Source organism: Archocentrus centrarchus, chromosome 1 (assembly GCF_007364275.1).
Source record: "Archocentrus centrarchus isolate MPI-CPG fArcCen1 chromosome 1, fArcCen1, whole genome shotgun sequence".
In the NCBI taxonomy this organism is placed as follows: domain Eukaryota; kingdom Metazoa; phylum Chordata; class Actinopteri; order Cichliformes; family Cichlidae; genus Archocentrus; species Archocentrus centrarchus.
In genome coordinates this window covers 5,016,364-5,033,969 of record NC_044346.1, presented here as the reverse complement: position 1 = coordinate 5,033,969, position 17,606 = coordinate 5,016,364, and the positions used below count along the sequence as shown (strand labels likewise).

At 41.5% G+C, this 17,606-nt stretch overlaps 1 protein-coding gene and 1 long non-coding RNA gene across 2 annotated transcripts in view; both read left to right on the top strand.

The window, feature by feature from the left end:
- The first annotated feature begins 1,782 nt into the window (after positions 1 to 1,782).
- Positions 1,783 to 17,606, top strand: part of LOC115790300 (B-cell receptor CD22-like) — a 124,472-nt gene continuing 108,648 nt past the window's right edge. The window contains exons 1-7 of the mRNA XM_030744108.1: positions 1,783 to 1,797; positions 1,881 to 1,959; positions 2,416 to 2,772; positions 2,887 to 3,111; positions 4,361 to 4,621; positions 6,063 to 6,323; positions 13,418 to 13,656. Coding sequence (XP_030599968.1) covers positions 1,783 to 1,797; positions 1,881 to 1,959; positions 2,416 to 2,772; positions 2,887 to 3,111; positions 4,361 to 4,621; positions 6,063 to 6,323; positions 13,418 to 13,656 — 1,437 coding nt within the window. The remainder of the gene's footprint in view (positions 1,798 to 1,880; positions 1,960 to 2,415; positions 2,773 to 2,886; positions 3,112 to 4,360; positions 4,622 to 6,062; positions 6,324 to 13,417; positions 13,657 to 17,606) is intronic.
- LOC115780896 (uncharacterized) lies at positions 7,962 to 8,905 on the top strand. Its single transcript, XR_004020000.1, has 3 exons — positions 7,962 to 8,022; positions 8,152 to 8,336; positions 8,501 to 8,905. It is a non-coding gene; the product is annotated as an uncharacterized LOC115780896 (long non-coding RNA).

Below are 17,606 nucleotides of genomic sequence, written 5' to 3'. Positions count from 1 at the left end.
AGTTCTTATATAGCACTTTTCTGCTCTAGCTGAGCACTCAAAGCACTTTATACAACACATTTGCATTTACCCGTTCATACAAGCTCTTCCTTCTGCAGCTAAATGCTTTCTACCTAACATTCACACTCTGACGGCTGCATCGGAGAGCAGCCCGGGGTTCAGTATCTTGCCCAAAGATACGTTGACATGCAGTCTGAAGCAGCTAGGAATCAAACCACCAGCTTTCCAATTAGTTGATGCCCTGCTCTTCCTCCTGAGCCACCCCTGCTCCTGCTCTGTCACCCTTCTTTAATGTAAATTTCAATTTCACATTTCAAGGTTGTAGCTGACACTGATTTTTTTTATACAGTTTCTATCTGGTCAGGAACAGCCAGAGGAGCAGGACGATGTTCAGTATGCCAGCGTCCACTTCTCCAAAAACAAGGCACATCCCGTCGACCCCAACATCAGAGCAGCTCAGCCCCAGAGACACATGGAGGAACAGGAAGTTACTGAGTACACTGCTGTTAGATTTAACAGGGGCAGTACAGCTCAGAGGTGAGCAGCTCCACACACAGAAGTATTACCTACTACATAATAAAATGTCTGTGAAATGCTTTCATTACTTTTTCTTTTTTGTGCTTTGTTGTAACACGTCTGCTGTTTGGGATATTAATGAGAATTAATGACATATCTTCTTTCTCTTTTCTGTCTAAAACAGAAGAAAAGAAACTGGAGAGGATCCGTCTGCATTGTACTCCACAGTCAAGAAAACCTGATTAATATTATAAAATGTTGCTCATCTATTAAATGAATCTGCTGCATTGTTATGCTGTGCACATGCAAATATTATTAAAGTTGATGTTGTTTCTAACCACATCACCTCCTTGTAGCCTCAATAGGAATATAAAGACCACAGCCAGAGCAGTAGCTCAGCTATTTTTCATGCTCAGTGACTCACTTCAGAAAAAAGGACTTTCCAGTAGCCCACCTTCCTGCCCACTCTACACCGAGCTCTGCACTCTCTTCACCTCCGAGCCCCAACCTGCCCACCACCAACCTCTGTCTCACCTCAACCCTCTTCCTGAAACAAGCAAGGCTTTCAACCAAGAAGAATCATTAAGCTGTCTCAGAACATCTCTCAGCTCTGGCCTTCCTTAATCGCTTTTCTCTCTTTTCACAGGTTTTTCCTGAGCCCTGTTTCTGCTCTCTGTCACCTCCAGAATAATACACTCCTCCATTCAACTTGAACTGGTTAAAAAATAAACTTTTAACACTTCTTCATTTGTCTGAGTCTCCTGGGTCCAACTTGTGTTTCAATCAAAAGATTAGATGTGTAAAAACAAAAAAAAAAAAGAGTTTGTCTATAAATGAAAAGAAAGATTTTTAATTGTAAAACTGGAACATGTGAAGTTTATTTTGGTGACGAGTCAGCTTGAAGGTTTTTACTCATGAAATAAATATTCTCATTTGTAGAAATTAAAGCACAACTGCTCCAACAGAGGAAGCCATGAAGTCTGATCAAACAGTTCAAAACTGGAGGTCTGAATTTTCTCACCTTTTACTGGATTATTTCACACTTTGCTACAGAAGCTTTCTCAAAGAAACAGCTTCCTCAGCAGCTGCATCGCTGTAGCATCATTTCAGTTTCCTGTAAATGCTGCACAGGTCAACTGTGAAACGGAGGCTTCTTTCACTGTTCTTGTTCATATTAAAGCTGTGAAGAAGGAAGTTTGGTTTCACTAACCTGATTTCACCATCTGCTCACATCATATTCAAAGCAGAAAGGGATCTTTACGGACAATGTCCTTCACCTTTGTAAGGTGGACTGTTTATTGATGTGTCTGACTCCTGGATACATTGTTATTATTGACCTTCTTACCTTTTCATTGTGTCTGAAGTCACACGGACAGATGAGAGGAGCAACAATGAGTTTAGCTGCAGCAGTGAGAGGATTTGTTGTCTTTCTCTTTGTATCAGGTACTGTTTGTGTATATTTACATTCAGTGTTTTTAAAGAGGGTGGGGAGAGATTAGTTTTTTAAAAAGTGATGAAAAAAAACCTCTTGATTGAGTCATTTATATCCATATTTTTAACTGTTTATCTAGTTAAAGCTGCCGTCTATCCCCCAGAGTCTTTAGGTGAGAAGTCGTAGGGCTTTGTGAATTTGAGACTTTTTTATCTCATTGGTAAATTAAGGCTGCTGTAAATATTTTTCCTGCCTCATGTTCTGAATTTCTGTCATCTTCACATTTGCAAAACTCTTGATATTTATTAAAATAACTGATGCACGTTTTTTGTAATTTCTCTGATAAATGAAGATTTTTGAGTCTGGACCATTTCCACACATTATACACGATGTTCCAGTTTGTCTTCTAAACTGTTTACTGAAGTCCTTTATTTGATTGGAGGTTTCTGCTGTGCTCTGTGTTACAGTGGTTCAGAATCAGAATGGCTGGGGCGTGACTTATACTTCAACTCAGATCTGTGCATTAAAAGGATCAACAGTAGAAATAAGCTGCACCTACATATACCCATCCAGAATAAACTATAAAAATAGAAAAATTCAGAGAGCACTGTGGTTCAGTAAAGGGAATGATAAAGTATTTTTGGATCTGAAAAAAGACCCAGACTACACAGGTCGACTGGAGCATCATTGTTATCAGGAGAGCTGCACTCTGAAAATCACAGGCCTAAAAGAGAGAGACTCAGCTATGTACAAGTTCATGTTCATAACCAACCAACCATATGCATGGTATGCTGGTTTACCTGGAGTCGCTGTGTCTGTCACAGGTAACATTTTTGTTTAAGACAATTAATAATGTGGTTCATGATGCATTTTGCCTGCATGTAAGGAAACAACTTTCATTTGTATTCTGCATTTCTGTTTCTCCTTCCTGTGTGCAGATCTCCAGGTGCAGGTGATCAAGTTACAGAACTACTCAGATTATGTCTGGGTAGAGCTCAGATGTCACAGCAGTTGCCTGCTTGATCATCCAGCTTATGTCTGGATGAAGAATGGGCAGGACATTTATAGCAAAACAGCTGCTTCTCTTTCTTCCTTTTTTTATCCCACAGACTGGATTTCCTGTGCTGTTAAAGGACACGAGAAGTTTCCCTCTCCATCAGTGTGTGAGTTTACTCAGGAGTCTTCACTCACACTTCACCACCTAGTAGAGATTTTAACATAACTGCACCTTAAAGGTACGCTGTGGAAAATCTATGACAGCATCACAGCTGCTGCAGATTTGTTAGCTGAACATCCAGGATGTGATTCTCCTCTTTCAGCACATCCTAAATGTGCTCTATTGGACTGAGATCTGGTGACTGTGGAGGCCATTTAAGTACAGTGAACTCATTGTCATGTTCAAGAAACTAGATTATTTGAGTGTGTTATCCTGCTTGAAGCAGACATCAGAAGATGGGCATACTGTGGTCATAAAGGAGCAGAAATTGTCAGCAACAATACTCAGGTTGGCTATGGTGTTTAAATAATGCTCAGTTGGTACTAAGCAGCCCAAAGTGTGCCAAGATAACACCCCCCACACCATTACAGCACCACCACAAGCCTGAACTTTTTTTCCAACCTTGTATTTTCCAATTTTGGTGAGCCTGTGTGAATTGGAGCCAGAGTTTCCTGTTCTCAGCTGACAGGAGTGTTGCTGCCAAAGCCCATCTCCTTCAAGGGTCCAATGTTGTTCATTCACCTTGGTACTTTGGTTGTAACAACCAGTTATTTGAGTTGCTTTTGCATTCCTATCATCTTAAAGTAGTCTGGCCATTCTCCTTTGACCTCTGACATTTTCTTCCAGAAAACTGCCGCTCACAGCAAGTGTTCTGTTTTCCGGACCATTCTCTGATCTTCTGGGATTTTCCAGTACAGTCATCTCTTACTAGTGACGGTCGTGCGGGAAAATCCCAGGAGATCATCAGTTTCTGAAGCACTCACACCGGCTCGTATGGCACCAACAACAATGAAACTTTTCTTCAAACTTGATGCTCAGTTTGAACTTCAGCAGTTTGTCATCATGTCTCCATGCCTAAATGCTTTGAATTAGTGCCATTTGAATGGCTGATTACTGAGCAATGGAACCTAATAAAGTGGCTGATGAGTGCATTTAAGCGAGTTACTCCATCATTTGCAGCACATGCATTTTGTGCATTTTGGCTTAGTTTTTGTCAAATAAATAATGACATGGTGTGATGCATCATGTGTTGTTCATCAGTGGTTGTATATAAATCATTTTAGAACCTGGTAAGGAGCAGATGATTTTTTATCATGTCCTGATATGTAAAATCATGGAATTCAAAGAGAGTGCACTTTATTTTTCATAACTATTTTGTTTAATTTAGTTTTTTGTTTTGCTTTATTTTTCTTCAGATGCTCCAAAGCTTCCCTCTGTGTCAGTGAGTCCCTCTGCTGAGATAGTGGAGGGCAGCTCAGTGACTCTGACCTGCAGCAGTGATGCTAACCCAGCAGCTAATTACACCTGGTACAAGGAGGATGGTCATAAACCTCTCAGTGAAGATTCACAGCTTGTCTTCAGCTCCATTCAGTCCTCTGACTCTGGACAGTATTACTGTACAGCTGGAAATAAGCTGGGGATGAAGAAGTCTGGATATAAACGCATTAATGTGAAATGTGAGTAAAATAACTAATTTAGGAGTTTTTTCAGCTTTTCCTCAATAACATTCACATCCTACCTGTTCAGTAGCTTATTGAGCGACTTCAGGTGATAAAAAGTACATTTTAGAGATTATTGTTCTCCCTGTTATGTGTTCAGGACAGTAACTCAGGGATTTATCACAGGTTCCTATGACAACCTCTACTCATCAGACATTCAATGCAAACTTGCAACTCTTACCTTTAAAATACCTTCACATACAGTAATGAGCTCCCATGCTGCACTTGCTGCAGCTTGTTTGATGGAAACTAAAAAAAGAAATTTCTCAAAGTATATGATGAGTCCAGTGCTCACTCGCCCTGTGGGCAGTCTTTGTCCTCTTCCGAGCTTGTATCCTGTACCAGAGGCCTGGGAGCTTGAGGGTCCTGTGCAGTATCTTAGCTGGTCCCAGGACTGTGCTCTTCTGAACAGAGATCTTGGATGTCATTCCTGGAATCTGCTGGAGCCATTCTCCCAGTTTGGGGGTCACTGCCCCATGTGTTCCGATTACCACAGGGACCACTGTTACCTTCACCTTCCACATCCTCTCCAGCTCTTCTCTCAGCCCTTGGTATTTCTCAAGCTTCTTGTATTCCTTCTTCTTGATGTTGCCAACACTTGGTATTGTAGTGTCTTTCTTCTTCTTTTTGTCCACCACTACTATGTCCGGTTGGTTAGCCGTCACCAGTTTGGCCGTATCTGGAAGTCCCACAGGATATTCGATCGGTCACTCTCAACCACTCGTGGGGGGGGTGTATCCCATTCTGACCTCGGGACTTCGAGGTCATATTCAGCACAGATGTTCCTGGATACTACGCCAGCCACTTGGTTATGGCATTCCATGTATGCCCTGCCTGCTGGCACCTTGCACCTTGGATTGGATTGTCTCAGGGGCATCTCTGCACAGCCTGCACCTGGGGTCTTGCCTGGTGTGGTAGACTCCACCTGTGCTGCCATGATTAGTGCCTCTGTGCTGTCTTTCAGCCCAGCTTTGTGCAGCCATTAGTAGGGTTTTTCAGCTACATCTTCTGTCTATACCAGGAGTAAACAAGACATGGATTCACTGATCACAGCACTACCAGAAAGCAACATTTTAGACACTGAGGATAGCAGCAAGTACCTTAGAATCTCACAGATGAACAAGATCCAGGCAATCAATACCTGTGCTCTGCTGTATATTTCTGACTGTGCATGTGTGTCTTTAACTTTGTTTAGACATCTGCAAAGTTGTCTTTTTAAATGTGCTTTCACACAGTAAATTCATGCTGCATGGGTAATCTGTTTGTGTCAGTTAACACAAAATGATAACTGCAGAAAAGCAACACACAAGATTTTGCTGTGACTTCACTTGTGCAACACTTATGACAAAGACATGCTGATATCATCACATCAAAAACAATTAATATGAATTTCCTCCAGATGCTCCAAAGTGTCCCTCAGTGTCAGTGAGTCCCTCTGCTGAGATAGTGGAGGGCAGCTCAGTGACTCTGACCTGCAGCAGTGATGCTAATCCAGCAGCTAATTGCACCTGGTACAAGGAGGATGAAGACTCAGCAAAAGCATCAGGACAGAACTTCACCATCACTGACATCAGACCTGAACACAGTGGGAGTTATTACTGTGTCGCCCAGAACACCAGAGGATATCAGAACTCCACCTTACAGCTGACTGTTGTGGCAGGTAATTATCCATCCATCCATCCATCCATCCATCCATCCATCCATCCATCCATCCATCCATCCATCCATCCATCCATCCATCCATCCATCTTCTTCCAGTTATCTGGAGCCCGGTTGCAGGGGCAGCAGCCCAAGCAGAGAAGCCCCAGACCTCCCTCTCCCCAGCCACCTCCTCCAGCTCATGCAGGGGGAGCCCAAGGTGTTCCCAGATTAGCAGAAAGACAAAATCTCTCCAGCGTATCCTGAGTCTGCCCCAGGGCCTCCTCCCAGTAGAACATGCCCAGAACACCTCACCCAAGAGGCGCCCAGGAGGCATCCTAGTTAGATTTCCAAATCACCTCAGCTGGCTCCTTTCAATGTGGAGGAGCAGCAGCTCTACTTTGAGCTGCTCCTGAATGGCTTCACTCCTCAGTCTGTCTCTAAGGGAGAGGCCAGCCACCCTTCAGATGAAGCTCATTTCTGCTGCTTGTATTTATTCTTTCAGTAATTACCCAAAGCTTGTGACCATAGGTGAGGGTAGGAGGTAGATTGACCAGTATTCTCTACCAGTTTTGGCAGCAGCTGGAAGCTGCTTGAACCCCTCAAAGATCATACTCCTCACATGTTTACATTCTTAATTTTTATCATCTCTGTTGTCTGTGATATAAATCTGCTCTGTTGCTTTTCTGTATATAAACATCTGTTGCTCTCAGGAAGAACTCTGGCTGTATTGTTGGGCCTGTGCCAGTGGAGATGATTCAGTTCTTCTGGCAATACGACACCTTAACCTCCACCTGACTGATGGCTTTTCTTCACAAAGTGTCCTCCTCACTCCATGAGCTCAGTAGTAGAGTCTGTGTAAATATGCAGTCAAAATTACAGTTTAATGCAGATAAAAGTGCAGCAGTATTGTTGTTGAAGTTGTTGCAGCACACTGCACTGCAGGACTGTGCAGCACATCTGTAGACAGAGCAACAGAGTCAGTGTTACTTTCTGTAGTCTCATCAGTGACACTGATTTAACTTTATTCAGTTCAGTTTTATTTATTTATACCACCAATCCACAATAACAGTTGCCTGTGCACACATGTACATCCACGTTCTTGTGCTCTTCTTCAAAGAGTGCATTCTTTCTTAAATTCAGTCATAGTAACATTTATCCTACAATGTTACCTTTCTCTCTGACCTCATCTTCATAAGTCAGACACAGAATGAGAAGTAGGAACTTGGGTGAAGGTGTTTGCAGATGTGCAGCAACTGCAGGCAGACTAAAGCAACTTAAACAGTGCGACAGTACGAGATCTGAGATTTGACACTGATGTGTAGAAGGACATCAGCTGATGTCACCTGGCATTGATGTCAGCTGATCTGCTGAGACTGTGGCTTAGCCTGACTTCATCACATGCATGAACCAACACTGTGCTCAGTTGTTGTAATGCTAACTGAGCTGTCAGTGATTTCTTTGGGTCGTTGTTTCCACAGGAGTGGGGAGGTTAGCAGCTGCTGGAGTAACTGCTGCTGTTCTCCTGCCTGTCATAGTCTTCTCTGTCTTCCTGTGGATTCGGTGAGCAGATCTGTTTCATTATTGTTTGCAAAATAAACTTTGATTTTATCAGTTTGTGAATGTCATCATTTTGCTCCTCATCATTTCTCACAACCAGAAAAAAGAGGAAGTCCAAGGAATCTGCTGAATCTGAAGACCGAACAAACCACAGAGAACAGGTGAAAACAGCTGTTGGACCAAAAAAGCTACATTTTGGTTTGACACTGACTGAGAAATACTGCTGGATAATCTTTCTTTAAGTAAAATTCATTGTATGATATAATTTGAGATCATTTTTTCCTAAACAGTGTTTACCTGATCAGAGACAGCTACAGGAGCAGGATGATCTTCAGTATGCCAGCATCCACTTCAACAACCAGGCAGATCCTCTCTACTCCAACATGAGAGCAGCTCAGCCCCGCAGACACACGGAGGAACAGGAAGTTGCTGAGTACACTGCTGTTAGATTTAACAGAGGCAGTGAAGCCAAGAGGTGAGCGGCTCCTCACACAGTGGCATTTTCCTCACTACAACATTAAAATGAAATGTTTAAGAAATAGGTTGGCTGCTTTTGCTCTTCATCTTCACAAATAATGGAAATGATCTGAATTCATGACGTATCCTCCAAATCACTGAATTTCCTTCTCTGTTTCTCAGAGGCAGAAGTCACGAAACAGAAGAGTCGTCATGTGGATTGTACGCCACAGTCAACAAAACCTGATGAACATGACAGGCAGCTGATGGAGGGATATTTGACTTTTGTTTTAAATGTAAAGCTCAGTTGAAGTTATGTTGCTTCTAAAAATAGGTGCCATATTGTTATATTGATGTTGTTGGGGTTTATTTTTTACCCAATGAATAAAATGACAAATGTTTAAAAGTAAACTCCAGTAAATTAATTAATAAACAGTGGCTGAACCAAATAATAGATCATTAAATAATACATTAGACAGAGAGCGACAGATAGATAGTTCCAGACCAACTTCACGGCCTTTGGGCGATATGTTTATCTTGTTTATGACCTTCCTGGTCTCAGAGAGGAATATTTTTATCTTATCCTTAAAGGTTTTGCCAAAACATGTGCATCTGTGTCTGAGGAGGGAAGGGTGTGTGTAGGTCATCACTCTCTGTTACTAAAGAGAATAAAACTGACATGTGTATGGCAGGCTGTTTTTAACATAAAATCAGATTCACCACACTTACAGTCCAGATATCTGAAACTGATTCATGACTAGACGTATTAGTAAACTAAGATATCTCTAATTATATCTTACAGGTGTTATGTTAAAGCGGCCTGCCACACCATGTCATGATTTAATTGTTAGTGCTTGTAGTATAAAGTTGTTATGTTTAGCTTAGAGCTGTGCTCTTCTGTGGAAGGGAGCACAGGCAGCTGGTGGGGAGGCCTGTGCCTCCCTGAACAAGATTTGCCCACATGTACATGTGATTATCTTCTGATTCTTTAATAGATTAAATGGCATTATTTTTTAATTGAAGTTTTTCAGGTGTCTTCCTTCACAGCCTCCCAGTACCCCCCCCCCCCCGTACCCCCCAGTGCTTACCTGCTACACAAACAGGCCAAAAGGAGGGCAGAGCAGGTCGTCACACTACACAGGAAAAGATTCAGGACTCCAGGCTGCTACGCTATTATCAAATATATAGTTGGGTGGGATGAAAAATACAATTATCTGTGCAAATACACTTTTTTTATAAGTGTTGTGCACATTTAAAAGTTTTGATGAAATGTGGTCATGCAGAGAAAACTCAAATGTACATAAAAGCAGGAAAGGTACGACTAAATGTGAGCCGTCTGTTGGCTAATATGAACTCTGAAAGAGAGAACAATCAGGCCGATCACAGAGGGAGGAAATAAAACAGCCAGAAGACATGAAGGGAAACTCAACTTCAAAGTAAAACAGGAAATGAGCAACAGATAACTGACACTGCAGACTGACCGAAGCATGATAACAGACAGTATAGTACAGAAGGCACATGAATGAGACAGAGTGAACTCAGACAGGGAGAACAACATTTACAAAACCAGCAACCAAAAACTGCTCCTTTGTTTTGCTGATGTTGAGCAGCAGGTTGTTCTTTGTGCACCAGATCAATGAGACAAAGATTAAACATTGCTGTGCACAGAGATCCTTTTTCATTTCCTCTTTTCTCTACAAGACAAATGACAGACGAGTCGAGTCAAATGAAATCGTTCTCATTCTCCTCTCTAACTTTTCAGGGATGTCTGTGGCTCTGCAGGTAGAGCAGGTCATCTACTAATCAGAAGGCTGGTAATTTGATTCCTGGCTTCTTCAGTCTGCATGCCAAAGCATCTGTAGGCAAGATGGTGAACTGCAAGTTGCTCCTGATTGGAGTGCGAATGTTAGATATATGCAAATATGTATGAAGTGCTTCGAGTGCATGAGTAGAGTAGAAAGGTGTTATATAAGAACCAGCCCATTTAGCATGTAAATGAGGAGGAGGAGGAAGAGTGGGTGTTGTTTTTAACACCTTCACATGTATATCGCATTATGACTTGAGACGATGTGAGAAAAGTGAACTTCTGCATTGCAGATTAAAGTGCTGTCAGTGTTTGTTGTCAGTTTGCAGACACATTTGAATGCCTCATACAGAGCAATGAGTGGAGCTGCTATGAGTTTAATAACAGCAATCAGTGGATTTCTTCTTCTCCTCACTGTGACAGGTAGGCCTACTGTACAGCTCCTTGAACATTTTAGGGTAATTCTACTCAGAGTAACCAAAAGTGAGACAGAAATAAATATAATTCACTCACTCATTTATTTTCAGGTCAATGTGTTTTTGATTTCATGTATAAAATGATGCTGTGTGAAACACTGTCTGTCCTTAACGCTCTGCAGCAGCAGGCATTCATCTTTGTCTCACTAAAATTGAACATCTTGGATATCTTGAAATGTTTTATATGCACTGATAACATTCAACAGTTTGTAGGTTTTTGCAGATTAATCATTTTCAGGACTGTTCAAAATGTGATAAAGGGCAGATTGTGCATCGTGTTCATGAAAACATGAACAAAAATATAATGAGTTCAGTTCAGGGCTCTATTCCACGAAGCAGGTTTAGCTGAAAACTCTGAGATTGTTAAATGTTTCATCCTCCACAAACTATACTGAACCATTTAAAAACTATAAAACTTTAGACATTTCTTATAACATGTTTGCTTTTATAAACAACACATTAAATTCACCTCGGGGCAGACCCAGGACACACTGGAGGGATTATATCTCTCGGCTGGCCTGGGAACACTTTGGGGTCCCTCTGGATGAGCTGGTGGAGGTGGCTGAGGAGAGGGAAGTCTGGGCTTCTCTGCTTAGGCTGCTGCCCCTCTGACCCGGCCCCAGATAAGTGGAAGAAAACAATGAAATAAAGGCAGATGTGAGATAAAAGTAAAAGTGAGATCAGAGGTCAAATGTGACATGATATTTGGATGCAAACTATAAACTACATGGTAAAAAGTTGAAAACGGTTGTATTGAGAGACGCTTCTTTGATTGGTGGATGGTAAGGGGTGCAGATCTAAATGTCCAGTAGCACATTCAGTGCTTTCAAACAAAGTAAGAAAATTCTTATCCAAAACTTATATTCTAGGAACATTCATAGAACCTTCTCTAAAGTGTATGATGTAACTTTGCAAACACACAATGTCAGATTAGTTTGGCTAACATTAGCAGTGCTAGCAGAGGTAGCCTAGGATGTGACAATGGAGGCATTTTAATGTGATCTAAATGTGTGGAGAGAAATGAAAGTCAGAAACATCTCAAACATGTATTTTATGATCAAAAGAGGAACTCTAAGATTTACTAATGTGTGCAGTTTTTGTGTGTGTAATTTTGAGTGCCCACAATGTGTGTTGCAATCTATAAACAACTGCCAAAGAATATGATCATATTTTAGAAACACTACAAATGTGAATGTCAGGATCTGAACAAATAGTGATATTTAGTTTTAAGTCTCACAGATCAGATCGTGTGCTGTGCATACAAATATTTGTGACCTTCTTTTAGTCCATTACAGATTAAATCCATGTGCTCAGATCATATCACATGTGCTTCAGTGCTTTATTCCAATAAAGGGGAAACTGGAAAACAAATGTCAATCTAAACAGTGAACAGATCAGAGCTGAAGCCTGTAACAGTGATCAGTATCGTAGCGATAGGGGCCCAGGTCTGCATCTGCCCCGAGCCCATTTACTGCTGCCTTTCTCCCAGCTGTCCTATTAAAGGCCAAAAAGCCCAACCAAAAATATATACATATAAAAGAAATATCCAAGTGACCTCATAAAATACTGAGTTCTTCTGTTCCTGAGATTATGTTTAATGCATATTCTGAAGAACTGAAGGTCATTTTTTCATCCCATTTTCTAACATTAAATGAGAGCCTATTGAGCGGTTCCCCCTGAGAACACCAGCTGCAGGTTCTCAATACAAGTGGGTTCAAAGCAGGTGGTTCACTGAGTTCCTGCCTTCTAGTGTGAAGATCAGAGGAGACTTTAGCTGAAAATAAAAACCTGCAAACTTTGTTTTCCATGACACACAGAGCTGGATATGCTGCCTACAAACAATGAATAAAATAACTTAATTTTCTGATTTTCTTCAATGTTTTTGTTCTGATGTGTTCTGTGTTACAGCGGTTCAGGGTCAGAATGGTTGGGGAGTGACTTACACTTCTACACAGATCTGCGCCATAAAAGGATCAACAGTGGAAACACACTGCACCTACATGTACCCATCCAGAGGATATACAGTTAAAAAGAAATTCTGGTTTACAAAAGAGAGCAATGATGATTATGTGGATCTGAGAACAGACCCAGAGTATTCAGGTCATGTTCAGTATCAGTGTAAAAACACAGACTGCTCTCTGAGAATCACAGACCTGAGAGAGAGCGACTCAGCTGAGTACAAGTTCAGATTCACAACAAACCATCTAAGTGGGAAATATGCTGCTTCACCTGGAGTCAGTTTGACTGTCACAGGTAACATTTTCTCTTGAAGTCTCATTAAACATTTTTCTAACTGTGCATGTGTGAGTGTGTTGAGAGTTTGTTCTGATATCTGTGGTTTTCTCTCAGATCCACAGCTCCAGGTACATGTGAGGAGATCAACAGGAAACTCTTATTCTAACTGGACAAAGCTGACATGTCACAGCAACTGTCAGCGACCTGATCAATCTTCCTACATCTGGTACAAGAATGGAGACAAACTTTCAGCAGGAAAACAATATTTTTATTTGGACACATTTGATTCTACAGACAGGATTTCCTGTGCTGTGAAAGGACATGAGGGTTTCTGTTCTCCAGCTGTGTGTGAGTTTAAGTTTCTCCTCTTTGTGTCACTGAAATAAGTCAAGTTTAAATTGTGTTTATATTTATGTGATAAACTGATTTTAGTCTCAGAGCTTGATTCACACAGAAGGAAAAAAATTAAGTTAAACTGATTTGAGTTTATTTTGGGATGTTTTCTATCTAGAATATAAACTTAATACAGTGAAATTCATTTGTGTTATGATGATGTTCTCATTCTCCTTATGTTTTCTCCTCCAGATGCTCCAAAGCTTCCCTCTGTGTCAGTGAGTCCCTCTGCTGAGATAGTGGAGGGCAGCTCAGTGACTCTGACCTGCAGCAGTGATGCTAACCCAGCAGCTAATTACACCTGGTACAAGGAGGATGAAGACTCACCAATAACATCAGGAGATAACTTCACCATCACTGACTTCAGACCTGAACACAGTGGGAGTTATTACTGTGTCGCCCAGAACACCAGAGGACGTCAGAACTCCACCGTATTGATTTCTGTTTCAGGAAATCATTTACAGTCAGGTAAAGCATCCTGTGTCTTTACTGACTGTTGGCAGTGAGGAAATCATGTATCCAAAACACACGACAAGATACAAAGGACTAAGGCATGACAACAGATACACTATAACAGAAAATCATAGTAACCTAAAATCCTAACTCAGAACTTAAAAACATAACTCAAACAAGGCGCATTGGGCCACTGGCCCAGGATCATGACACAGGCCTAAAAGAGAGAGACTCAGCTATGTACAAGTTCATGTTCATAACCAACCAACCATATGCATGGTATGCTGGTTTACCTGGAGTCGCTGTGTCTGTCACAGGTAACATTTTTGTTTAAGACAATTAATAATGTGGTTCATGATGCATTTTGCCTGCATGTAAGGAAACAACTTTCATTTGTATTCTGCATTTCTGTTTCTCCTTCCTGTGTGCAGATCTCCAGGTGCAGGTGATCAAGTTACAGAACTACTCAGATTATGTCTGGGTAGAGCTCAGATGTCACAGCAGTTGCCTGCTTGATCATCCAGCTTATGTCTGGATGAAGAATGGGCAGGACATTTATAGCAAAACAGCTGCTTCTCTTTCTTCCTTTTTTATCCCACAGACTGGATTTCCTGTGCTGTTAAAGGACACGAGAAGTTTCCCTCTCCATCAGTGTGTGAGTTTACTCAGGAGTCTTCACTCACACTTCACCACCTAGTAGAGATTTTAACATAACTGCACCTTAAAGGTACGCTGTGGAAAATCTCACCACCAGATGTCAGTAGATTGCAGTTAACTATTCAAACCTTCTCTGAAGTTTCAGATGCTTCCACACACAAATATACATCCAGCCTTCAGTGTGGCCATGAGTTTGTGTCTCAGAAAGAGCAACCAAAGATGGTAGCTGCAGTCTGAAGAATAAATGGAGTAAATTAAACCAGAATGTACAAACTCCACATCAAACATGTTCATATTTTCAAAATAGTGATCATAAAATCCACCTCTGAATTTAGAGCATGAGCAAATTTAGGCAGACTTTTAACATCCAATGCAACTTTATTTCTCCTGGAAAATTTTTTTACACCACTAATGTATTTTTAATATACACTCACCAGCCATTTTATTAGGTACAGCTTGCTAGTGCCTTAATTTTTCATGGCATGAATTCAACAAGGTGCTGGAAACATTCCTCAGAGGTTTGGGGCCATATTAATATGACAGCATCACAGCTGCTGCAGCTGAGCATCCAGGATGTGATTCTCCTCTTTCAGCACATCCTAAATGTGCTCTATTGGACTGAGATCTGGTGACTGTGGAGGCCATTTAAGTACAGTGAACTCATTGTCATGTTCAAGAAACTAGATTATTTGAGTGTGTTATCCTGCTCGAAGCAGACATCAGAAGATGGGCATACTGTGGTCATAAAGGAGCAGAAATTGTCAGCAACAATACTCAGGTTGGCTATGGTGTTTAAATAATGCTCTGTTGGTACTAAGCAGCCCAAAGTGTGCCAAGATAACACCCCCCACACCATTACAGCACCACCACAAGCATGAACTTTTTTTCCAACCTTGTATTTTCCAATTTTGGTGAGCCTGTGTGAATTGTAGCCAGAGTTTCCTGTTCTCAGCTGACAGGAGTGTTGCTGCCAAAGCCCATCTCCTTCAAGGGTCCAATGTTGTCCGATCTTATAAGCCTGCATACTCCCACTAGATCACTGAGGTCTGGTGAGCAAATGCTCCTAACTGTACCGGGGTCGAGATTAAAACAGAGGTGATCGGGCCTTTGCAGTTGTTGCTCTGAAACTCTGGAACAAATTGCCCCTTCATATCAGGACCTCTCCTACAGTCGACACTTTTAAAACTCGTTTGAAAACCCATTTTTATTCTTTGGCTTTTAAATCAGAATGAGTCCTGGATACATTAGTGATGCTGTTTTCTTTTATGTTTTATTATTTTTTTGTTTCCTGTTTTAACTGTCTTCTTATCTTGTGTTTTATGTTATTTTATTTATTCTAATTGTGCAGCACTTTGGTCAGCTGCTGCTGTTTTTAAATGTGCTTTAGAAATAAACTTGACAGTATTTAGAGTCACACTAAGCTGTGGCCAAAGGTTAGGGAACACACACATATGCACACACAAATGCTGTGTGTAGGCAGTGTAGATGATTGTGATCATGGCTGTTTAAAGAGGCCTGTCATTTGGTTTCAGCTGTGATAATGACACCCAGGTGCTTATTCTAATGAGGTGTGAGTGTTTTTATTTATGATTTATTTCATGTTTGGTGAAATCAAATCAGGACATTTTTCAGCTAAAATTAAACGCCGCTGCCTTCACTGTTAAAAACTGTTAATACTGTAATTTGGCAGGCAGACTGAAGCATCCAGGAATCAAACCACCAACCTTAAGATTAGTAGATGACCTGCTCTACCACCTGAGACACAGCCACCACAACTTTTTTAGAGTTTAGGAATGTCATTATTTTTAGTTTCCTCGTGTGCATACTGCATATCATTATTTGTATTTAAAGCAAACATGTCATCCATCTGCCCGTTTGCTTCGACTTTCTTCCAGGGTCATAGGGCGGCTGGAGCCTATCCCAGCAGCCAGGGCGAGAGGGGGGTGCACCTTGGACAGGTCACCAGTGTGTGACAGGGCTGAGAGAGACCCCACTAATGTTTTGGTATATTGGCTTTCTGGTCCAAAGGTAACCACAAGTTTTATGCAACTTTCATATTTGTGTGGTAAACATTTAGGCTAATCTTGCACAGAGACTGTAAGCAAAAAGAAATAAGTGAACATCCACAAACAGAATTAATTTTAGATGGCATATGATTGCCTTTTTTATTATTTTCAAATTTAGAGTATCCAATTAAATCAAATAAAAAAAAAAAAAAAGAAACCCCCAACAATCCCCTGTGAGCAAGCACTTGGCGACAGTGGGGAGGAAAAACTCCCTTTAAGCAGGAAGAAACCTCCGGCAGAACCAGGCTCAGGGAGGGGCAGCTATCTGCCGAGGCTGGTTGGGGGGGTGAAAGGAAAAGAATAAGGAGGGAGAGAGAAGAAGGGGATAGAGAGGATGGCTGGAGGAAAGAAAGGCACAGAGGAGAGGTCAAGGTCCAGGAGATGGATCGAAGGTGGTGGCAGACGAGGCGAGCTGTGTTTGAGCTGAAGCAGCAGAGGTCCTCCGGAGAAACTTGAAGCGCTTCTTCTTTTTGAGGCAGCGCTCGTGCAGCTCTTTGTGCTGCAGGATGATGGTGTGCAGATCACTGAGAGTTTCTGCATTCTCAGCTTCAGCTTTTGTGCACCTCACCTCGAGTTCTTTAACTCTGTCATGCTTTTCTGCATGCCTTGCTTCCAGATGGTTGTATTTCTGCAGCTGTATTTTTTGTGCTTCCTGAGCATTTTTATACAGCTCTTCCAGTTCAGAATTTTTGCTCACCACAGCTTCCATCCTGCTCTGCATCTCTGAACAGATTTTCTCCAGATGGTCTTTGCACTGCTCCAGTGATTTGCATTTCTCCAGAAGTTCTCCGTTCCTCTTTTTAGATTCTCGGAGAACATCTTGCAGATTTTTCTGCGATTTGCCCAGCTGTTCGTTGTCCTTTAGCACTTGTGCATTTTTTCCCTCCATTTCATGGAGTTTGCACTGCATCTTCTTGTTCCTCTCTTCCATCTTGTGGAGCATCTCCCTGTGCTTTCCTTCTTTTTCTTTGAGGACATCTGCATTGCCTTGCTGGGCCTTGTGAAGCAGTCCTTGCAAGTTTTTATTTTGTTTATGCATGTCCTCCAATTTGGCCTGCACCACCCTGTGCTTCTTTTCCGTGTCTTCCAGTTTGGATTTGACCTCTGTGTGCTTCATCTTCAGTTCTTTCTTCTCTTTTAGGATTGTCACTTTTTTTCCCAATGCTTGATCAAGCATTTCCTGCAAGCTTTGGTTTCTTTCCTTC